Source organism: Sander lucioperca, chromosome 3 (assembly GCF_008315115.2).
Source record: "Sander lucioperca isolate FBNREF2018 chromosome 3, SLUC_FBN_1.2, whole genome shotgun sequence".
Classification (NCBI taxonomy): domain Eukaryota; kingdom Metazoa; phylum Chordata; class Actinopteri; order Perciformes; family Percidae; genus Sander; species Sander lucioperca.
In genome coordinates, this window is record NC_050175.1 from 37,171,019 (window position 1) to 37,195,113 (window position 24,095).

Genomic DNA, 24,095 nt, shown 5'->3' on the forward strand with positions numbered 1-24,095 from the left:
CTGCCCTGTCACTGCAAGCCTCTCATGCTTATACATCCCTCAGTACATTCATGTGGTAGTACATTTATTTAGTATCTTTTCTTTTATTGTCCATATTATTCATGTGGATTTGTTATTTTATCATCCTGTTTATGATGTATGTGTATGTTGTGTGTGATGTCTTTAAGCTACCAGGAATGAATTTCCCCTCGGGGATCAATAAAGTATCCATCTATCTCTATCTAGATTCTCAGAGAACTAATGCTGTGAATTGTACAAAGATCCCTCTAACGTCTTCAACGTCTTCAGCGTTATTTAGGCCAAGGACCCCTTAGTTGAAAAAGAGACAAAGCAGGGACCGCCTACTAGAAATATTGTATCAAATTTAGTTGCATATTAAACTGGACCTACAATAACGTTAAGGACGGCCTGAAGCCTTTACACATACCTTTTTATGGTGCATACAATACTAAGCTTTTAAAATAAAAATTGTCGGCATATTCATATATTTATACATTAGATAAGATAAGATAAGATAAGATCAAACTTTATTGTCTCTTCACACAGAAAATGTTCATGCGTCGTCTGCTCCAACAATCAACAGATAATCATGACAGACATCATGTTTTAATGTTAAAATGTGGCACAGTGAATGCTTAAGCTTAACTGTATCTGTGGATGGCTGACTTATGGCTACATTATAGGCCAGTAAGCCTATCATCAATGTTGTGTACATTACATTTTTTTTAAATCTATATACACAACGTTCAAACTTCCGGGATTGTTTCGTTGCCACCGGAAATTCCACTGGATGTTCCTCTTTTCGGCCGGATGTCCGTACCCTTCCTCTGTCTTTGTGTTGCCGTTCTAAACTCCGGTGGATTTCTGAGGACTATGGTTAACTGCTCCTCAGATCTCTGCAGGGTAAATCCAGACAGCTAGCTAGACTATCTGTCCAATCTGAGTTTTCTGTTGCACGACTAAAACTACTTTTGAACGTATGCATGTTCCACCAAAACAAGTTCCTTCCCGAGACTATTTTGCAGCATCACGATTGTGATTGGTTTAAAGAAATGCCAATAAACCAGAGCATGTTTTTCTCCCATCCCAGAATGCTGTGTGGACTAGCCAGACCTTCCTCCGCAGCGCTGTAGAGGAAGGTCTGGCAAAGCGAGACTACAAGAGGCCCTACATCAACTTAGTGCTAAAAGCGAACTGGAAATATGCTTACGTCAAAGTTTCCAACCGAGCTTCCCAACTGTAGTTTAAAAAATGTCTAAAAATTACATTAAAAAATCAATTCCCTGTGGCTTAGGCCCAGTGGGGGTAAACTTGCAACACACACGGGGAAACCCTGGTCTTTGACTCAAAAACTCAGTGACATTATGACAGATTGACTTTAGATGTGAGATGGTGTCAGACTTTGGTCTTTTCAAAGTCTCTTCAGAGTCTTCTAGTGTTTGGTAGGCATCAGATGTCAGATAAATGTAGAAAGTATACCTGAAATGTGTCCTAAGTGCAGAACTTGAGTAAATGTATTTGGTTGCGTTACACCACTGAGTAATATACACTATGATACTGACGTAATTCTTTTATATTTTAGCAAAACTCAACAGCTTCAGGCCCATTATCCTGTTGCTGCACTCAGCTCCCACACGCAGCACTTTGGTCTCCTCTCAGTTCATGAACCAGTCAGAAAATAACTTTCCACCAACAAAACCCTCAAAGTCCATTACACGCATCACAATATTCCCTCACAATAGTCTGCATGATGTTACGTTTATCATTATAATAGAGATGTTCCGATACCGATACCAGTATCGGAAAAGCCTCCGATACTGCCTAAAATGCTGGTATCGGTATCGGCAAGTACTCATATGCACCGATCCGATACGTAGGGATGCACAATATATCGACTAAATATTGTTTTTGCAATATCACGTTGTGTAATATCAATTTCGAAAATGTACCGAAAAGTTTATTTTGTGGAGAGATGCGCCAGTGGCTGTGTGTTGTGATCAATTTAGAGCCGGCATGTTTCATTGGCCAGCAAAAATGAAATATCACAATATTTTTGACCAAATACCTCGATATCGATACCACAACGATATTGTAGTGTTGACTATTGGTGCTTTCACTAAATATTTACACAATGAGATTTTTGATAAATAATCATCAGTAATGTGGATATAATGTCTAAGACCTGGATATATGGATATATGATATATGTCCGGACTTTCAGACTTTTTTGTTTGATCCGAACCAAAATTAGAGGTGTGAAACCTCCCCCGGACCACGGTCTGGATCAAAAGACCAAAACTGAACCATGGTCCGGTTCGTTATAGTGTGAAAGCATTTTTTGGATGGTTCGGACTTTCGGACCAAATACAAGGAGCTCTGGCAGGCTCTCCTTGTGTTACAGGACCGGGGAAGCTCCTTTAAGGAATAGCTTGGTGCTTAGTGTGTAGGCTACATGAGAGAGTGATGGTGAATGCGCTCAGAGCAGACAGCTGTCTGCTATCAGAGCTGAGAATACATCAGCAGTTTACATGTTAAGTTGTAGTAAATGTACAGTGTAGGTTTCCGTTTGTCTCTGAATAAATTCTCCAGAAAGAAAGTTTCCGTGTCTCGCTTCTCAACAACACAACAAAACAAAAAGAGCCGCGGCAGTAGGAGAGAGCAGCAGTCAGTAGGGGAGAGCAGCAGTCAGTAGGGGAGAGCAGCAGTCAGTAGGAGAGAGCAGCAGTCAGTAGGAGAGAGCAGCAGTCAGTAGGAGAGAGCAGCAGTCAGTAGGAGAGAGCAGCAGTCAGTAGGGGAGAGCAGCAGTCAGTAGGGGAGAGCAGCAGTCAGTAGGAGAGAGCAGCAGTCAGTAGGAGAGAGCAGCAGTCAGTAGGAGAGAGCAGCAGTCAGTAGGAGAGAGCAGCAGTCAGTAGGAGAGAGCAGCAGTCAGTAGGGCAGTCAGTAGGAGAGAGCAGCAGTCAGTAGGAGAGAGCAGCAGTCAGTAGGAGAGAGCAGCAGTCAGTAGGAGAGAGCAGCAGTCAGTAGGGGAGAGCAGCAGTCAGTAGGGGAGAGCAGCAGTCAGTAGGAGAGAGCAGCAGTCAGTAGGAGAGAGCAGCAGTCAGTAGGAGAGAGCAGCAGTCAGTAGGAGAGAGCAGCAGTCAGTAGGGGAGAGCAGCAGTCAGTAGGGGAGAGCAGCAGTCAGTAGGAGAGAGCAGCAGTCAGTAGGAGAGAGCAGCAGTCAGTAGGAGAGAGCAGCAGTCAGTAGGAGAGAGCAGCAGTCAGTAGGAGAGAGCAGCAGTCAGTAGGGCAGTCAGTAGGAGAGAGCAGCAGTCAGTAGGAGAGAGCAGCAGTCAGTAGGAGAGAGCAGCAGTCAGTAGGAGAGAGCAGCAGTCAGTAGGGGAGAGCAGCAGTCAGTAGGGGAGAGCAGCAGTCAGTAGGAGAGAGCAGCAGTCAGTAGGAGAGAGCAGCAGTCAGTAGGAGAGAGCAGCAGTCAGTAGGAGAGAGCAGCAGTCAGTAGGGGAGAGCAGCAGTCAGTAGGAGAGAGCAGCAGTCAGTAGGGGAGAGCAGCAGTCAGTAGGGGAGAGCAGCAGTCAGTAGGAGAGAGCAGCAGTCAGCTGAAAAAACTCCGACACAGAGAGAGGAGACGAGAGGACGGGGAAGCCCGTCTACAAACCAATCAATTATAAGTATCTGGAGACGCAGCTCACGTATGTGATGACGGCAGGACGTAGTTTTGTCACGTTTAGATCTTTAGTGCGCTTGCATAACTGCAGTGTGAAACCAAGACTTACCGGATCAAATGTAGACAATGTAACAAAAACATGAACCTTGGTCCGGACCTTGGTTCAGACTTTCATGTGTGAAAACGCCCTAAGACGATATCTAGTCTCATATCACGATATCGATATAATGTCGATATATTGCCCAGCTCTAATTGGATCTGCCCAGAGCCACTCTGGATCTGCCATAACCAATCACTAACGTTTGGTCGTGACGTATGTCATGCGCATGTGCAACAAGAGGGGAGACGACAACAACTATCGGCTTATATTTAGCATTAGCATCGCTAGCGTTAGCCTTAGCCAACTCCTTCACCGCTAACGGAGCGAGCTGGAAAATCAAACTGTTCCCGAACCCCGTGGGGAGGAGGACCACAACATCACGACCACCAACACAACTCAGCAAAGATTGTTCTTGCTCGGGCTTTAACTTCTGGATATTCGGCAGCGTTGCCACAACGGACCGAATGGCTTCGCTCGCATCTTTCTAGCGCACGGCCTCAACGTCATCGTTCTCAGCCACTCCCTCTGTTCACTGATTGGACCGCCAAATATTTGACCGGAGAAAACCCAAGACTATACCGCAAACCCAGACGGAGTACTGAAGGGAAATAAAAATTGAGCTAAAGTACGTAGGAGGGCGGAGCCAGGCTATGTAATATCCCGAAAAAAATCTTTATTCATTATATTATTAATTATCTACTGTCAGTTTAAATGAACCCTTGTGTTGCTGTTTTGATATTCTATAAATGTATTTTGATGGGTTTTCCTGTAACGTTTGTGTTTTTATATATGTTTAAGAATATCAAAATAAATATCGACATCGCAAAATTCATGCTCAATATTACATTTTGTCAATTTGTGTAATGTAATTGTGCAACCCTACCAATACGACGTAATATAGACACCAAGAAAATGTACTTTTAAAGTAGTTTATTTATGTTCTTTTTCCGTTATGACTGAGTGTAAAACTGGAGAATAAAAGAAAGTTCTACGGCGTTCATTGTTTGTTCATGTTTCACAAAATAGTTGAACCCTCTGAGGTCTGAGGGCATTTTTACGCATATTTTTAAATTCACCTTTAAAGGGTATTTGTATATAACTGATCCCCGTGTGTTTCATATCAAAATGTTCAGAACAAACTCAGCTTCCTGTAAAGTCACACCCAAATGTGTTCCAGAGCAACGTGTAAAGAGATAATTTGGCGCTTAAGCTAAAAAGTTGATGTTGGCTTTTTGATATTTCTCAAATCTCTAGTAAAAACAAACTTAATTGTTTTGGTGCTTGAAATTAATTTACAAAAGTCTTAGGTTCACAAAAGTAGTGTCATATATGAATAAAATAGTAAATAAATGTCTAAAATGAAATTTTGTATTATCGCTTTTTGAGTAGGAGTTTGGTCAAACATCGCTTGGATTCGCCGGTGAGTCTTTCGTCCTCAGAGGGTTAAACCTGAGCCAGGCCGAACAACAAAGATAGAAATCTTAACACATACGTACAGGGATAGTAGTCTCCAGTAGAGCCCTGCGCGGGACTGTTTTCTTCATCCCGCTCCCGCCCGCTCCCGGCGAATTTCTCACCATTACCGCCCGCTCCCGCAACGTGTGTATGTCCACTCCCGCCCGCTCCCGCAAAACTCTGAGAATTTATGCCCGCACAATAATAGAGATGCATTGATTTTGTGTCTTCTCCCATCCCGCATGAGAAAACACGTCATTTTATAGGTTAATAGGGAGAAGATGAAGGCAAAGAAGGCAGGTGCTTGCTGCTGTTAGACGGGGAGGAAGGAGCAGAAGGAGAGGGAGAGAGGGGGAGGAAGGAGCAGAAGGAGAGGGAGAGAGGGGGAGGAAGGAGCAGAAGGAGAGGGAGAGAGGGGGAGGAAGGAGCAGAAGGAGAGGGAGAGAGGGGGAGGAAGGAGCAGAAGGAGAGGGAGCGGGCGGACGGTGGACGGAGCCTCGGCTCGGAGCTCCCCCGTCCTGGGAGGCTCAGACACGCTGGTGTCTGCTCAAAGATATATATACTTTCAGTATATATATATCTATACTGTCAGTATAGATATATATCTATGGTGTCTGGTGGCGTGGGGGGGGGGTTCCAGGCTACATCCCGATCCCGCAGTGTTTTTTTTTAGCCGCCCGCTTCCGCCCGCAGCAAAGTTAAAACCGCCCGCTCCTGCGAGATTTGCGTTGGGTCCTGCGGGTCTCGGCGGGACCCAATCCCAAGGCAGCCCTCTAGTCTACAGCTGTTCAAACATAGTGAAATCTATGACACACTGGTATCGGATCAGTACTCGGTATCGGCCGATACACAAGTTCAGGTATCGGAATCTGTATCAGGAAGCAAAAAAAAGGTATCGGACCATCTTTAATGATTTGTTGTGTTTAATTAATTAATAATAATAATAATAATAATAATAATAATAATAATAATAATAATAATAATAATACATCTAATTTATAATGCACTTTTCATCAAAGATCTCAAAGTGCTAATTATTCTTAATTCATCATTTTTGGGAATTGTGCAAAAAATACACAAAGCAAACTCGTGATGAATGATGTTGGAATTACGTTTCTGAGAGTGATGATCGATAATGATTCATGCTGGAAACATGTAAACATAAATTACATCAAAGAAAGATTTTCCCATATATAGAGGTTTACTCCTCGACGCAGCGGCCGCGGGTTCGACTCCGACCTGCGACCCTTTGCTGCATGTCATCCCCCCCTCTCTCTCTCCCCTTAATGTCATCAGCAGGTTGCATAAAATTTTAGAAGTATTTTCTAAATGAAGACTCTTTATTTACCTTGTTCTGCTCCCTATAGCTCTGTATAATATATTAATATATATATATATAATATATGACTGTGTGGAAGTTTAAATACATATTAGACAAATACAATTAGCATATTTAAAAAAAAGAGACATAAGAATTGTAAACAAAGCTACTTTATATGATCCAACAAACTCACTGTTTATTATTAATTAAAGACTATAAAACAGCTCAAATAATGTAGACTATCAATTATTACCTAAAAGTATCCAAAAGTTGTTTAAAATGAGAGAAAGTCAATGTGATTTAAGAAGAATTTTTATGATAAGAAAACTACTTTTCTAAGTTCTTGTATTTTCAGTTAAAGGGGTGAATTTGGAGCAGCTGTGAGGAACACTTAGTAACTTTTAAAATAACTTAGTAGTAGGCTTTAAAATATGTTCTATATTATATTCTCTTCCCCTTCTATAATGTATTCCTACTATAGTTTGTGTGATACATATTCTGCACATCCACTTTTAATTTGTACAATCTTAAACCTGCCGTTATAATTTTAGTTTATATCAACATGTTTAAGCCATACAGTGTTATCTTTAAAACTTGCCTTTATAATCGGCCTAAAATAACCAGAATCTTCGGATTCACCCTTTACATGGAACTACGTCACGTTAACGGAATCCCAACATCTCGCGATAGCTGGCGGGGGTATAAATCCTTCCGCGGCCTTTGCTCGGCCCTTTTCTTTCTCCCTTTAGCGGTGAAGGTGCAACAGTAATCGGTCGTCCCGAGCCCGGGTTCATCCGACACCCTCACCAACCAAGCTGAACTGAGCGCTACTACAGCAGCAGCAACATGCCTCCTAAATTCGACCCCACCGAGATTAAAGTTGGTATGTTTTCAGTGTCCACTGGGTAATAAAAGCAGCAGCTTGTTCACAGCCAAGATGGAGTCGTTCTGTGGCGGCTGCCGGCCTGTGAACGGCGTAGAGAAAACGGTAAAGATGGGGCATGAAACGCGACGAAGAAAGGGAAAAAAAGATGTCTGACTTAATCTATGCATGCTTAAAAATGTTTATCAGGTGAAATTTGAATGATTTGTGGCGGGTTTGACTATGAAATGGCTGTCATTAGGGGGACAAACTTGCACGCGATTCCACGTGGGATGAGTACTAGCTAGCTAGCAGCGTGAGCTAACTCAGCTTAGCTAGCCTCGTAGATGTGAATTACTTTTGTCTTTTAAAACCTTTTTTTGTATTAATCTTGAAATTCCGCTGTATTGATTTGATCCTATTGTTGGTTTTATAATTCGTGAACGTTTTAATTTGACTTGTCGATACATTTGTGAATTCATGCAAGGCTCCTTTATTGACCATTCAAGTTTTGATGAATGAATTAACTACGTTATTGTCCGTTCACACATTAATGTTCCTTGAATGAATTAACTACGTTATTGTCCGTTCACACATTAATGTTCCTTGCAATCATTGAGAGAATAACCTAAAAGCTGACACCTGTCCGTCGTCATTCACTACTTTAATCCATCAAAGTAATCATTACTCTGGATTAATTAAATATGTAAATGAGACTACTTCATATGATGTCGAGGTTATAATTACCATTCAGATAACTTTCCTATATTCTAAATTTCTAATACATTTGTAAATCACAGCTACGGCTGGGCAATATATGGATATTATATTGATATCGTGATACAAGACTAGATATTGTCTTAGATTTTGGATATCGTAATATTTATGGACACTTTTGCTAGCCATTGTGTATATATCATAAATGGCTTAAGTGTTTTTTTCCTGGTTTTAAAGGCTGCATTACAGTGAATGATATTTTCTGTTACCAGACTGTTCTAGCGCTTCTTTTTTTTTACCTTTACCCACTTAGTCATATCTACATTACTGAAGATTATCTAAAATCTCATTGTGAAGATATTTTGTTAAAGCCCCAATTGTCAACCCTATAAGATCGCCACAATATCGACATCGAGGTATTAGGACAAGAATATCGCGATATCTGATTGTCTCCGTATCGCCCAGCCCTAATCGCAGCACTGTCCTCAGTGTAGGCGTAAACCTTAACCCTTGTGTTGTCTCCCGTCACCCATGCAACTTTCTTGTTTTTTCGGAACACTTTTCCCAACGTCCATTTAATCCCAAGTTTTTGGTCACTTTTTCAGATTTTTTTTTTTTCCCCTCCTGTTTTTAAGCTTTTTTTCTGACGTTTTTGTCAATGGCCATGGGTGGTGATGGCGCAGTGGATATGACGCATGCCTTTGGTGTGGGAGACCCAGGTTCGATTCCCCCTGCGATACATCAACCAATGTGTCCCTGAGCAAGACACTTAACCTCTAGTAGAGGTAGAGAGAGATTGATTCAATACTTTTTTTAATTCTAGGTTATTGGATAAAACTCCGAAATTCAATGAAAGTAGTAAACTGATAAAATGTATTTTACCTGTGAAGAGTGTATGGAACCATTCACGTTATTTTCTTTGACGATTTAGGTTTAAAGAAACTCAAATTTCTGAAAAACTTTTTGAAAATGGGTCAAATTTGACCCTAGAACAGGAGGGTTAAGCATATCCACGTTTTTATATTCTCCATAGATCTATTTGTTTTTAATTACTCCCGAGCACCCCAAATGCCACGTTTTCATCACTAACGTTACCTGCTCCACAAACAGTCCATTTAATTGGACATATTGAAAGAACCTTGTACCATAATTTATTTCATTTAGTTTTCTTTATCACCAACTCGTTGCTAATGCTGCGTTGTACAGATGTGTTCACCAGGTCTTGATTGGCTGAATGAGGCTTTCAGTCATTTATGTTGGGGATACGTGGGGGGGGGGGGTTCCAGGAGCAGGATTGAAAATCACTTGGTTGTAAATGTTTATGAAGTTATTGACTGTTTATTTGACCAATCACATTGGATTTATGCCAACTAGCAGGACTTTTCAGCTCTAAAATGCAAACGACAAACCTGTTAAGAGTTCAAACCAACGTGACAGTTTAAACGCAGCTAAATGATCAGAGTAGAACCATCGAGGGCTCGGCGTTATATCTATACGTGAGGTTAGATATCGGCTTACGTTTTGGATATTGTGATATGTCACAAGTGTCTGTTCCGTGATTTTAAAGGCTGTATTACAGTAAAGTTATGTAATTTTCTGAACTTACTAGCGGTTATTTGCCTCAGTGATTGTATCCACATTACTGGTGATTAAGTGAAACCACCAATAGTCAACCCTATAATATCGCAGCAATGTTGACATTGATGTATTTGGTCAAAAACATTGTGCGGTTGGATGTTCTCCATATGGCCCAGCTCTAGAACCAGCTGGTACTTTGGTCTTAAATTAATGTGATGAGGAGCAGTCTGCATTTGTTTGTTGCATTAGTGTTCATAGTATTCAGTTGTATTGACTATTTAAATCCCTTTTGTAACGGTGATGACAGTTTAGAGTTATATTGCTATTGCATACATTGACAGTGTTTGGCCACTTTCTGAGACCTTCGTTACACGTTTCCTGGGATCATCTCGGTGTAAAGATTCCTTCTGGCCATTCTTTTATCAATCTATGGAGTTTCCTGTTCAGCCTCCCGCCACTATGCCTGTCTGTCACAGTGACTGAGTATAATCCAGTGGAGGCTCAGAGTGACCCGGCTTTAGGAAACAGAGCTGCCCCAAACTAATGGACAACTCTGTGCCGTAAAGTCTGGAACAAACCATCATTAATCAGACTAATATTTCTTGGAATAATCTCGGTGTGTCAGTTTGCAGAAGTTTATAGGACAAGATGAACAGTGGTGCAGGCATTATTTAAATCGCTGCACTACTTGTGAAGCGGTGTCGAATATCAAACTGTTGATAATCTGTCAGTGGGTGTTTGTGACTGCATGTTTGAAAGAATCAAATTAAGCCAGTTTTTAATTGGGTTGTCTCCTTTTTTGTCTAATAGTGTACATGAGATGCACAGGAGGAGAAGTCGGAGCCACCTCAGCCCTGGCCCCCAAAATCGGACCTCTGGGTCTGGTGAGTGAAAATGTCGTCGTACAATCTTTAAAAACCAGCCTCCCGCCACTATGCCTGTCAGTCAGTGACTAAGTATAATCCAGTGGAGGCTCAGAGTGACCCAGCTTTAGGAAACAGAGCTGCCCCAACTAATGGACAACTCTGTGCCGTAAAGTCTGGAACACAAGCGGAGGCTCCTGTGTGCCGTTATCCTGGACAGTATTTATGGTTTAGATATCTTATTTAACACGTAGCTTTACGAGTATTTTAGGTCTGTTCTCATCTGCTGATCTCAACTGATTTCTGTTTTCTCACCAGTCTCCCAAGAAAGTTGGTGATGACATTGCCAAGGCAACCGGTGACTGGAAGGGCCTGAGGATCACCGTGAAGCTGACCATCCAGAACAGACAGGCAGTGGTACGTCATCGTGTCCCGGGCCGCAACTAACCATTGATTTCATTATCGAGTAATCTGCAGATTATTTTCTGGATCAATCGTTTGGTGTATAAAATGTCAAAATGGTGTCCATCCCAGTTTCTTAAAGTCGGGATGTCTTTAAACGTCTTAGTTTATGACACAAAAGAGCCATTAACCTCTATATTTGAGAGGCTGAAGACTATTTTCTGAACATAACTCCATTAATACTTCAGCTGGAGGCAGGACGACAGTCCGTTCTAACGTTCCCGTTTGTTTGTTTGTTAGGTGGAGGTCGTTCCCTCTGCGTCGGCTCTGATCATCAAGGCTCTGAAGGAGCCTCCTCGTGACAGGAAGAAGGTCAAGAACAGTAAGTGCCTGTCGCTTTCTGAAGAAACCATTTAGAGCAAAGGATTAAGGTTATATTATATACTTGACCCCTGTCTTTATTTTCCAGTCAAGCACAGTGGGAGTGTGACCTTCGATGAGATTGTGGGCATTGCTCGCGTCATGAGGCATCGCTCCATCGCCAGAGAGCTCTCCGGTAAGAAAAGCCAGATATTCCTTCTGGCCATTCTTTTATCAATCTATGGAGTTTCCTGTTCAGCCTCCCGCCACTATGCCTGTCTGTCACAGTGACTGAGTATAATCCAGTGGAGGCTCAGAGTGACCCGGCTTTAGGAAACAGAGCTGCCCCGAACTAATGGACAACTCTGTGCCGTAAAGTCTGGAACAAACATCATTAATCAGACTAATAACATTTTATCCCACATTTCCCCCTGGATTTTCTCTAAATGATCTGTAAACTGCCACTTGTCTCCTGTATGGCTTTCTACTTTGACATTAATCAGCATTTGACCATCTGTATTTGTCCCCCCCCCCTCAGGAACCATCAAAGAGATCCTGGGTACCGCTCAGTCTGTCGGATGCACCATCGATGGTCGTCCTCCCCACGATGTCATTGATGACATAAACGCCGGCAAAGTAGAGTGTCCATCAGAGTAAATGAGCGACACAAATAAAGATCTCAAACTAAACTCCTTGTGTCAAACCTTGTATCTCTGTTTTGTAACACTCATTTAAATATTCCATACACAGGAATAAATGGGACACGAGTCGAGTTAATTTATTTACTCAGGTATTGCGTCAAAGTACAATAGTTCTGAGGTATTTGTGCTGGTATATTTGCATAATGTCACTACCTACTGCTACATTAAAGCCACTACTCTACTTGGCTGTAATTTATTTTATAAATATACCCCTGCAAAGATGGACTTGGCTCAAATATATCAAACTAATAGTTACATTACAGTACTTGAAGGATTGCTAATTGGAATACTTGATAACCTCAGGAAAATGCAGTTGCTAAAATTAGTTTATATGGAGTCTGTTGGGTTTAACGAACGTAATTTCAGTGTTTAAAAAAATAACAGGTTGACCTCCTTACAAATCTTTTCATGTCAGACACTAAAATCAGATTCTCAGTGGCAGAATGAGCACTTTTGTGAAGGTCAGTACAAGCTGGACCATTGCCCTATTAACTTAGATTGTAGCTTGTTCCTCCGTTGCCGACTGCAGCGATCTCGCTTAATACTGGACCAACAAAGATTGTTGTTCCCATCAGTCACTCACAAAAAAAGTTACCCTTTAATAAGTCCGATTGATTACTGAACTTTCAGCAAACTGGTTTTTCTGCTTCAGTTGAGATTTTTTAGTTAGAATATGTTTACGGTTGTTCCTAATCTTAAACATAATCACTGTGCAGCCAGCAGCAGGAAACATCTGAAGTCTAGAAGAGGCCAGTTATATTTGAAGGAGGGAGATCAGCCAGAGTAACAGAAAATAACTAATGTGGAGGGTGTGAGGGGTATTTTAGGTCAGTCAGTAATCAACGCAGTTTTGGCTTTTTATACAAAATATTTATTGAAAATCTCAGCCACACATGTACAAATCTAGAAAAGTATAAATGGTTCAAAAACTCAGCAGATCAGGAACAAACAGGACGTACGTAGGTACAGATATTTATGCTGAAGTCACGTCTGTACAGCTGCGTCTGTGTGTGAAACCTCCAACACTGTTGATCGCATTTAACCGCTACACGATTGGTATTTGCTTCTAGTATTTTGTGAAATAGTACGTGTAAATACACAGAAAAAAAACACCTTGCTCCAGTACAACCCAACAATGATTCAAATTCAAAACTAGCGGGTGATTTTGTACCAAACGCTAGAATCATATTTCTGATTTTGTTCTTATTCTTTGACCAAGAAGTTTTAAATCTTAAATGTCCTCCAGTGAAGAAATAGTTGACATAAGATTTAGTTGATTTAACCGACAGATGTGTAAATCGGTAAATTGGTTCTCCCAAAAGAATCAAGGAAAAGCACCACTTTAACGTCTTGTTCGGCAGAGACATGCTCGAAATAAATCTGAAACATTGGAAATTCAGCATGAAAAAAGCATTAAATCGACTGAAGAAATCTTAATCGACTTAAGACCAAAAACGAGCGTTTAGTCGACTAATCAAAAGCAGCCCTCAACAGCCCTACCAATCATAAACTGGATTTTATTTTGTTTAAAGTGCTCATATTATACTTTTTGGCTTTTTCCCTTTCCTTAATTGTTATATATCTTTTTTTGTGCACGGTATAAGTTTACAAAGTGAAAAAGCCCAAAGTCCACCCCAAAGGGACTTACCATCTCCAACAGAAAACACTGTTCACAAACTGCTCCAAACAGCTCTATTGTAGTCCAGCCTTTACTTCAGAGACAAACGTGGTCACTTTGGAACACACGTTATAATGCTCACCTAGCTGCTAGCATGGTACGCCCTCATACTCTGCTTCTGACTGGCTAGTAGTCCTTACCTAGCTACTGAGCATGTGCGACTCCCAACAAAGATGGAACAGAAGTGAGAGGTCTCACTCTGTAGCTAAAACAGAGAGCTCAACACACAGGGTGAAAAGAGGAGCTGCAGCAATGTGCAGTACAACAAAAATATGGTGTTCTCTGAAAATTAAACCATGTAAACCTATTCTGGTACAACCTCTAAATACTATTATGAACCTGAAAATGAGCATAATATGAGCACTTTAAGACTGAAGAACGTTGGCTTCTTTTGTTAAATAAAAAAAAAGGGGAGGGTTTTGTGTTTATATGTCTTAATTTGAAGGCATCACTGTAACGGTGCTACTCTGAGAACATTTCAAACCTATTTCATAACTGGACACGGTTCAAACTACGTTAAACTATGTTCTCACTCCCTCCGGTGGTAAGTTGATTGAAAAGCTTACTAAGTGTAACACACTAATTACTGTATATCGTTTACTGTCGAGAGCGGTTTGTATCAAAGTGTGACGCAAATATATACAAAACTAAAACTGGAAATACAAAAAGGACCACAGATCAGGAAGTGCAGGACGTAGTTTGACTTGTGGTTTCATTGTGCTGAGGACAGCAGCTGCACCAAGAAGATTTTATTTAGGGATGCACCCAATCCAGGATTCTGCTGAATATTGGGCTTTTTGATGGGGATCGGTTTCTGCCGAACCTTAGAATTTTTTCCCACCGAACCGAACCCTACGCTCGCACTACGCTGGTCGACGTAATGACGGCGCCGTTGATTACGGGAAGGTGTTTACGTAGGTGGAGCGTTCAATGCAGTAGGCTGTGAGAAAGTGAAAATGGAACTCGTGGCAGAAAAAGTGATGTTTGGCAGCACTCTCAGTCAAAAGAAGGCCATTCAAGTCCAGCTACATGTTGAATTTACAATGCCGATTAGTCTGGTGGTGGCGAGGACCCTAAACTATACACAACATCACCGCTGTTACAACATCTGGTATGAAACATCCGAAAGAATACGAGTTGTGCGTGAAGGAATCTACAGACAGCAGCCAGAATGCAGCAACTTCAGGTACGGCAAAGGAAGGACAGTCACTGTTTACTTCATTAATGTGTTTACTGTGTTCATGGACTGAGGATGGGACGAGGATTCAGCAGAATCTTAACCAGTGGATTCGGTATTCGGCCGAACCCCAAAAATCTGGATTAGGTGCATCCCTAGTTTTATTAAATGTGACAACGACACCCCCCCCCCCCACCTCTTCTGTGCGCTCGTCTCGCTGCTCTGTGAACACGGATGGATCGATTCACGGTGGCTCTGTGATGACCGAGCGTCACTTAAACGCATCACGTACAGCGATGATGGAAGTGCATTCTCACTGTTTGTGTCAGTTCTCCACCTCCTCGTCCTCGGCGTCGTTCTCGGCTTCGGGCTCCTCCTCCATGCGCTCCTCCTCCTCCTCTTCCTCCTCCCGGCTCTTCTCGTTCTCAGAGTCCGGCTTCTTCTCTTTGTCTTTACGTTTCTGCTCCGACACCTCCTTCTTTCCTTTCTGGCCCTTCTTGTACACTGTAGAAGAACATAAACGACGGTAACATTAATGTGTCTTAAAATCGTCAACAGACCCAATCACAAGTCAATCAAAGTCAATGACAGTTAAACGTTTGGTGCGTTAAAGTGCACGTGCAGTTCGACGGAGGAGGAGTAATGTGAACTTTTAGTCTTTTTGCATCATACGTCTGTAGAGCTGATGTACTGACCTTCCAGAGCTTCTCTGAGCGGCTCCAGGAATCGCTCAAACTCCATTTCCTCCATCGCAGCCAAAACGTCTCCTGCGTTCAGAGTTTTCCGTTTGGCTTTCAAGGCAAAGTTGTTTGCACTGTAACAGGACAAACAGAAAAGAAACATATATAGTTGATTGAGTTAGTGGTATAAGGGAACGTTTGACAGATAATATTCACGTCTTAAACTTGATAATTGAAGCACTGTGGAGAAATGTGGTAGTCTATATCCACGACGTTACTTTTCCGGGATTGCTCCGGTGAGCTGGAAATTCCGCCAGATTTCACTTTTTTCCGCCAGATGTCCGTCCCCTTCCTCTATCTTTGTGTTGGCGTTCTAACCTCCGGTGGATTTCTGAGGACTATGGTTAACTGCTCCTCAGATCTCTGCAGGGTAAATCCAGACAGCTAGCTAGACTATCTGTCCAATCTGAGTTTTCTGTTGCACGACTAAAACTACTTTTGAACGTACACGTGTTCCACCAAAACAAGTTCCTTCCAGAGACTATTTTGCAGCGGCACCGTAGCTCTGTACGGCGCTTAAGAAATGCCAAAAAACCAGAGCACGATTTTCTCCCGTCCCGGTATGCTGTGTGGACTAGCCAGACCCTCCTCCGCAGCGCTGTGGAGGAGGGTCTGGTGAAGACTCAACACTTGAACTGAACTTTGTGTATCAATAGATTAGATTTTTGAAAGTGGGTTTTTATTCTTACCAGGACGTTGCATACAACACAAACACGCTGGCAGCTTGGGATATGGCTCTCCTTGCTTCTTTCGACACGTTCACCCCATCTGGGAGCTGTTAAGAATACAAACGGTGCGGAGGCGTTATCTCAAAGCGGCAGTGTGTATGTATATATATATATATATATATATATTCAGTTTATCAGAAAACACAGACAGGCTGAGAAAGAGTTATTCACTCAGGGACGATAACATCTTCATTCAAAAGGAGAACAAATAAATGGGTACGCTCTTTTTTTAAGATCAACAATAAGTTGTTACGTCTTTAAAGTTTAAAAAATAAATAAAAACATTGAACTTTTGCATTATTAATCTGTAACAATGGATCATATTTTACAAATCATAGGGAAATCGTGTGTGTGTGTGTGTGTGTGTGTGTGTGTGTGTGTGTGTGTGTGTGTGTAAAATCGCAAGTTTAACGAAATCACAATATGGACTAGTGCAATATCCAAGGCAGAGTACGTGTCAAACCATTTAAATGAAGTACCGTGGTGCTGCAGCGACGTCGCGGCCTACACATCGTATCCTACAGACTTATCCTCGCAAAATCACACTGTAGTCATTTTAATTTAAGATTTTTCAATGAAAATGAAAATAATGACACAAAAATAATCCTCCCCTCTATTTATCGTGAATCATATCGTGATCGCAATATCAGTCAAAATAATCGCAATTAGATATTTTCCTCATGTCCTGCAGCCTTAAGCGCGATTTATGGTGTGCGCGTTGATCTCTTTAATAGAATACCAGGGCCGGTGTGTGTGTGTGTGTGTGTGTGGTGGGGAGCGTGTGGTAGAGCGTGGGAGAGAGTGACTGTGATTATCTTCAGAGTGAGTACCGACTCTAGAGTCATAGAGTCATCTGCTTTCTGACCACGGTGGGAAATCTGTAGGGTTGGGTACCGACCACTATGGAACCGGTTCCTACACAACCGGTAGGAGTCGGACCGGATTAGAACGCCAATTTCGGTTCCACTTAATGTGTCAACTAAAATATTTTCCCTCTGTCGCTCCGAAACGGACGTAAAAATATCCCCCTTTCTCTGTAATCTACCGTTAGCTAGCTACCGTAAATGTAGGCTACTTTTAAAATGCCATATTTTCCCTCTGGGCTCACCAAAACGGACGTAAAAGCATATTAACCATTCACTGCACGTGATCGCTAGTCAATATATTACATCTTTGATTTCATTTTTCAGTTTTTCAAGAATCGGTTTAGGAATCGGAATCGTTTTAAAAGTACCGGTTCGGCATCGGAATCGTAAAAATCCAAACGGTACCCAACCCTACTAATCGGTTATGGCCTACTAATGTTGCTTGTTGATTTTCCGATACCCAACCCTAGAAATCTGTAGCAGGAGAAGTTAACCCTCTCCTTGATTTCATGTTGTTGATGGAGAAGGAGAACCAGGAAATGAGTCGGGGGGAAATGCAACGCTACCAAGCCACGGCCGAGAGACGTGCGTCGCGGCGATGTGTAGTTACATGTTTCGAGAGGTGCACGTCAGGCTACGGCGTAGGGTCCGTGTCTCCACATACCTACGTACGTAGCCACGGCGTAGAGTTGGCTGTAGTAGTTATTACAGGAGCAAAGCAGGAAGTAAGGTGACAAAGTAGAAGCATAAAAACAGGATAGAAACAAATGGAAACAGAGTTGGTTACAGGTTAAAAGCTTGGTTACCTGGTTACCGGTTACTTATTTTAGAAGTGGCCTTTTTTCCAATGTAAAATAGCCTTTTACAATCCAAGTGCTTTTCCCACCAGGGCTTTAAATTGCTTGTCCGCCAACCCGGAAAATGCCGTTAAAAATGAACTTTGGCTGGTATAACATTGTAAAGTTACAAGTCAATTTGGCCGGTGATGAATGAAGGGAAGCGTCTGATTAAATCGGCCGGCTGCGGAAACGATCCTTGGTCGAAATTTGGGCGGTTTGGTGTGTGTTTGGCTTGGAAACGAACAGAACTGCGCAAAACCAACCAGAGGAGCTGAATTAAGTAGTAGGAAAAGAAAAACCTGGAGATATATATATATATATATATATATATATATATATATATATATAGTATAAAAGTTACCGCGACGTGTAGTTACATTTTTCGAGAGGTGTACGTCAGGCTACGGCGTAGGTTCGTGTCTCCACGTATTACGTACGTAGCAACGCCGTAGATTTTACTCACAAGTATAAATCACGCTTAAATGTAAAATCTTAATCTGTAAAGTAACTATAGCTATGAAATGAATGTAATGATGTAAACTGTATGACTATGTTGCCCTCTGAAACGTGGTAAAGTAGTAGTAGTGAAGTATATGTAGCTCAAAGTTCTGTCTTTAAGTAAATCTGTTAAATTATATAAAATAAAGGAATTTGTGGGGAATATATTTGTTCTAGAGCTAAAAAAAAATAATAAACAAGAGTTTAACAGTGATGGAAAGTAACAAATACAATTTTGAGGTTCTTGTTCGTTACTCGTCTATTTCCATTTTACGTTACTTTACACTTTCACTCCATTACATTTATTTTAAAACGTTACTTTGCAGATTCAGATTAAAAATACAAAACATAAATCATCTGATAAAACTACCCAGCAGTATATAAAGTGATGATAATGGTGGTGATGGCGCAGTGGGTATGACACAGGCCTTTGGTGTGGGAGATCAGGGTTCGATTCCCACTGTGATACATCAACCAGTGTGTCCCTGAGCAAGACACTTAACCCCTAGTTGCTCCAGAGTTGTGTGACCTCTGATAGATAGAGATAGATATATATATATATATATATATATATATATATATATATATATATATATATATATATATATATATATATATATATAGCAATTGTAAGTCGCTTTGGATAAAAGCGCCAGCTAAATGACGTGTAATGTAATTTATGAAGTTATTCATGCTATTCATTAATCTTGACACAAGTGAACATTTCTGCAACCAGGAAGGAAGAAATAAGTTCCATTTATAATTGATTAAGTCATTTATGAAGTAAAATTAACAAAAAGTTCTGGTCGCATTTTTTCTTCACTTCGAGAAATTGAGGTTGCTTTAAATGTTTATATCAGTTTCTTTGACTGTTTGTCAGACTAATTAAGTAACTTGAAGACGTCGCCTTTAGCTTTTTTATAAGCTGTGACGACATAAATGAGCCATAACGTGAGGTACAAGGTAATGGAGCCTTTTATACATTGTCGTGTTTCTTTAGAAATAAACAACGGACAAATGGAGTCTTTAAACTCTTCAGATGTAAAGTTATTCGCTGTCAAAGTGACGTCAAAATGAATGGCAGTCAATGGGATGCTAATGGGGGGTGATGGCTTGGTAGCATCAAAATGGCGCCATAGGAGGTTCGAGCTCTGAAGCGAAGCTTACCCCCATTGGGGTCAAACTCAACTTTGGTCTGTGGGCCGAACCCGGCCCCTCCCACATTTTGATCCAGTCAAAAAAAAGCCACAAAAATGTCGGAAAAAAGCGACTATTTTTTTTTTTTTTTTTAAAGTGACACAAACGTTGGAGAAACAAAAGCAACACATTATTTTGAAGAAAAAAGAAATGCAACAGATGCAACATGTAGTAAGACATTTTACTTTTTCAATGAAATAAACTCTACATGTCTGGCCCAGTGTGGCCCTTAGGGCCCTGACACACCAACCAGACGGGCCGACCGTGGGCAGAAAAGCCAGTCGGACTGATCAGTCGGGTCCCCGAGGTCCAAAAAATGCCTCAGAACACACTGAGGCGACGCCGACTTGAGCGTACGCTCTGCGCGTGCGCGAAACGTAATACGTCTCCATAGCAGCAGGCGGCGCTGCTCTGTATTGTTTCCATTAACAGTCTGATTATTTCCCAGAAAATGAAAACCGGCAGCTGATTGGACGAACGCGTCACGTGGTTCTTTTTTCTCCGGAAATTCACAGCCAGACTGTCATGGCGGCTCGTTCAGAATACAATCTCATATTGGACTAAAATAGTTCACCGAAACGTGTTTCTGAAAACATTTTAAGAGAGAAATAGGCCGTGCAGTTGCTGAATCTGTCTTCATTTCAGATTTTGAGCGGCTCATCCGCTCCCCATTTCCGGGTGAGTCCCGACTGCCCTGTCTCCGACTGAACACGTCAGGTCGGCCCAAATGAAGGCCGACGGCTCCTCGGACGGCCGACGGCACGGAACACACCGAACAGACTCGAGTCACGGACCTCGCCAGACGGCCCGACGCCCGATTATCGGGCTGGTGTGTCTCCTCTCTTAGTGAAAGTGAGTTTGACACCCCTGCATTAATGCATCAATGATTATTATCTAATAATATCATATATACTAATCTGAAATGTGCCTTTCTGCACAATGAGTACTTCTACTTTTGGTACTTTTTCATGCTGATACTTTTGTACTTTTACTTAAGTAACATTTTGAATGTAGGACTTTTAACGGAGTATTTCTACACTGTTAGAGGTGTTAATTAATCAAATAATCGATGCATCGAGACGTGGACGATGCTGCATCGATAATTGGCCGGGCCGTAATCGATTATTTCTGTTTATAATTTAATGTAGGCCTAACAACCTTTCTGTTGACATATTCTGGTATGTTTTGCACATTCAGGAAGTGCCATGTGCTCAGTGTTGTAGTTTTGTGTATCCAATTTATTTAGTATTAGAGCACTGCAGACGGTTTGGTTTTTGAAGCTTGAAAAGCTATGAATTAAATATCCTATATGGCTTTAATAGAAACATGTATTTGACGCATCGAGATATCGAATCAAAGACATGATAATCGTAATCGAATGGGGAGATCAGTGAAGATTCACACCTCTATACACTGTGGTGTCACTATTATTACTTCAGGAAAGTAACGTTATCGGAGTACTTCTAACGTTACTACCACTGGTCACAGGGGACACTAAAAACTGGTACTTTTGATACTTTTAGAGTACATTTCTTACATTTCTTGATGATACTTTTACTTACGTAAGATTGTGACTGGAAGACTTTATTGTAACGGAGTATATATATATATATATATATATATATATATATATATATATATATTAGGGCTGCCACCTCTTAGTCGATTAGTCGACTAATCGGTCGTTTTGGTCTTAGTCGACTAAGATTTCTTTAGTTGAGTCATTTTTTATGCTTATTCATGCTTAATTACTCATTTCCAAGAAACCTATGAGCACATTTCTGGTAAGCACAAGATTTAAAGTGGTGCTTTTGCAGGATTAATTGTGGAGAAAGTCAGTTTTACAGATGGTTCATTAAATACATTTATATTGTGCTTTTCTAGTCTTAACCACCTCTCAAAGAGCACAGCTCTGTCGATTACATCAACTAATCCATTAATCGACAAAATCATATAAGTGTTAGTCGACTAAGAATTTCTTTAGTCGAGGACAGCCCTAATACATACATATACACATATATATATATATATATACATATATATATATATATATATATATATATATATATATATATATATATATATATACACACACATATATATATACACACACACACATTCCTACATACAAAACTCTCGTTGGGGAAAGAAAATATACATGAGTAGATTAAATTCAAATGGTGTCAATGTGCAAGAAAGAAAATAATCACCTAAGCAACAAAAACAGGGGTAAGTAAGGAGTATTTCTACACAGCGGTATTACTTCAGTATCCGAGTACTCTCCAGTGTCTCTCCACTCACCGCCTCCTTGATGATGCGGGTGATCACCGCGTTGGGCAGGTTCAGATCTTCGGGTCTCTCCGCCATTTCTCTCCCCGGTTACCGAGTCCTTCCACCTGCTAACCGTCGGTTAGCTACCTCTCGTGTGGTGCTAACGGATTAGCACTGTTGTGTTAGCCTGGAGCTACCTAAAGTAGCTAGCTAATGTTGGAAGCTACTTCAGTTTCCCAGTAACATTTAGTTGTTAAAGTACCGCGTTTTGAAGACGGCGCTTCTATCAATCAGATCGATTAGTTTGGCTGATTATCGATGAGCTCAAACTGGGTCTGAAGTTGCTCGCGTGTCCACCAGAACCGATTTGTTTTGGGACCTTTTTTTCCCGCGAACCGTCCAAGCACGAGCCTTCCTCCGTCAACTTTCAACTCCGGCGTCTGACGTGTGCGTGACGTATGTTGACTGTTACGTAATTACGTAAACGTAGAAAAGAACTAAGCAAAACGTACCTTCTATTTTACATTCATAAATATGAATTTGCCAAAGAAAAACCTGACTTTAATGTTTTCAAGAAAGAAATGTTTCTATATACTAATACAGTTACTTCATCAAGAAACTAAAGAAGCCAATAAAACCTATTTAATCTTTGCTGATCCTTGGTATATTATTATAGTTACTTTATTTTGTTTAATTTGTCTTTTTCCGGTCTTTATGTTTATTTTTTATTTCTGTATATTTTTATATCTACTTAAAAATAAGTAATGCATTACCTTTCCACATAATTGTGATGCATACTGAGTTTAAATAAACCCGGAGCCCATAGTGACACCTTCACAATGTTTTTTTTTAATCCAACCAACAGTCCAAACCTCAAAATGATTACTAATACATTAGTCTCGCATTGCCAGCTCTACCTCCACAGCGCTGTGGAGTAAGGTCTGGCTACACCACAGATGCATTCTGGGATAGGAGAAAAAAACGCTCTGGGTTGTTTGCATTTCTTTAAACCAATCACAGTCGTCCTGGGCGGCGCTGAGCTCTGGACGCAGCAACGGTGGCTCTGCTAAATAGTCTCAGGAAGGAACTTGTTCTGGTGGAACATTTGCACCCCGCAAAAGAAAACGTCACATACAATATTACATGAAGTTAACTGTTGATATTAAAATAGCCGCACATCATCACATCCCCTTCACCATACCTAGAGATTGGCATGGTTTTATGTCGGTTAGCCTAATAGCTGGTTTGATTTGCATTGAGAGATGATTTTATGGAAAGTCCCCCATGCCAATCTCTAGGTATGATGAAGGGTATGTGATGATGTGGGGGTATGGTGAAGGGTATGTGATGATGTGGGGTATGGTGAAGGGTATGTGATGATGTGGGGTATGGTGAAGGGTATGTGATGATGTGGGGGTATTTTAATTCCAAAGGCCAAGGGAACTTTATCAGGATGCATAGTATCCTGGATCCATGAAATAACTGGCCTTTAAAAATAATAAAGTCTGCCTGCCTCTATGGGAATTTAACATAGGGGTGTACTGACTTATGCCCCCTGTATTTTAAGGAAGAACATTTATTAATTTACGATACATTATTCATTCACAAAGAAAATTGGTGTCCTTAAAGGTTGGATTTTTCCTCATTTTTTTTAATTAAGGCATTAAGATCAATTTCCAAAAGATGATTTTTTTATTCCTCTTTTTAGTCAACTTTAGCATGGGTGTCCTAATTTGTTCACATGACTGTATAAGCTAAATATCACAGCACATGTTCTGAATATTGTAAATGAATGTCAGATTCATACAGTACTTTGCCAATACTGTATATGAATATGGCTCAATGAAGCCTTTTGAATTTGAATTTACATAAAATACAATGAAACAAAATAAGAAACTAAAAGTCTTAATATCAAGTGATGACAAGTATCTCTAACAATGTGGCAGTTTGACAAACTTTTGGTTTTGATTTATTCATTTTTTTCCCACATTTTTTATGTGTAAATTAAAATTAACATGGCTGTGAAAAATAATAACGTTGCGCTGCCTGTGAGCTGCGAGTGTCTTCGAGATAACATCGTG

The 24,095-nt window shown here is 40.9% G+C and overlaps 2 protein-coding genes and 3 non-coding genes across 6 annotated transcripts; 4 read left to right on the plus strand and 1 right to left on the minus strand.

Annotated features, from left to right (window-relative positions):
• Nucleotides 1–7,215: 7,215 nt before the first annotated feature.
• Nucleotides 7,216–12,008, plus strand: rpl12 (ribosomal protein L12). 2 transcript variants are annotated; one of them, XM_031323715.2, is made up of 6 exons: nucleotides 7,216–7,420; nucleotides 10,505–10,578; nucleotides 10,876–10,974; nucleotides 11,260–11,341; nucleotides 11,429–11,515; nucleotides 11,858–12,008. In XM_031323715.2, the coding sequence occupies exons 1-6, from the start codon at nucleotides 7,384–7,386 to the stop codon at nucleotides 11,974–11,976; spliced, it is 498 nt and encodes a 165-aa protein (XP_031179575.1). In that variant the 5' UTR covers nucleotides 7,216–7,383; the 3' UTR covers nucleotides 11,977–12,008. The 2 variants fall into 2 exon arrangements, with proteins under 2 accessions (XP_031179575.1, XP_031179576.1); XM_031323716.2 differs by having other exon boundaries at nucleotides 7,264–7,525.
• LOC116067355 lies at nucleotides 10,145–10,272 on the plus strand. Its single transcript, XR_004109181.1, has one exon. It is a non-coding gene; the product is annotated as a small nucleolar RNA SNORA65 (small nucleolar RNA).
• LOC116067357 lies at nucleotides 10,620–10,744 on the plus strand. Its single transcript, XR_004109183.1, has one exon. It is a non-coding gene; the product is annotated as a small nucleolar RNA SNORA65 (small nucleolar RNA).
• On the plus strand, nucleotides 11,582–11,709 carry LOC116067356. The gene has a single exon (XR_004109182.1). It is a non-coding gene; the product is annotated as a small nucleolar RNA SNORA65 (small nucleolar RNA).
• Nucleotides 12,009–14,994: 2,986 nt separating the features above from the next.
• pole3 (polymerase (DNA directed), epsilon 3 (p17 subunit)) lies at nucleotides 14,995–22,458 on the minus strand. The gene is made up of 4 exons (XM_031323717.2): nucleotides 22,045–22,458; nucleotides 16,305–16,390; nucleotides 15,571–15,689; nucleotides 14,995–15,379 (listed from the first exon to the last, which is right to left on the minus strand). Exons 1-4 carry the CDS (start codon nucleotides 22,108–22,110, stop codon nucleotides 15,201–15,203), a joined length of 450 nt encoding a protein of 149 aa, XP_031179577.1. The 5' UTR covers nucleotides 22,111–22,458; the 3' UTR covers nucleotides 14,995–15,200.
• Nucleotides 22,459–24,095: the final 1,637 nt, after the last annotated feature.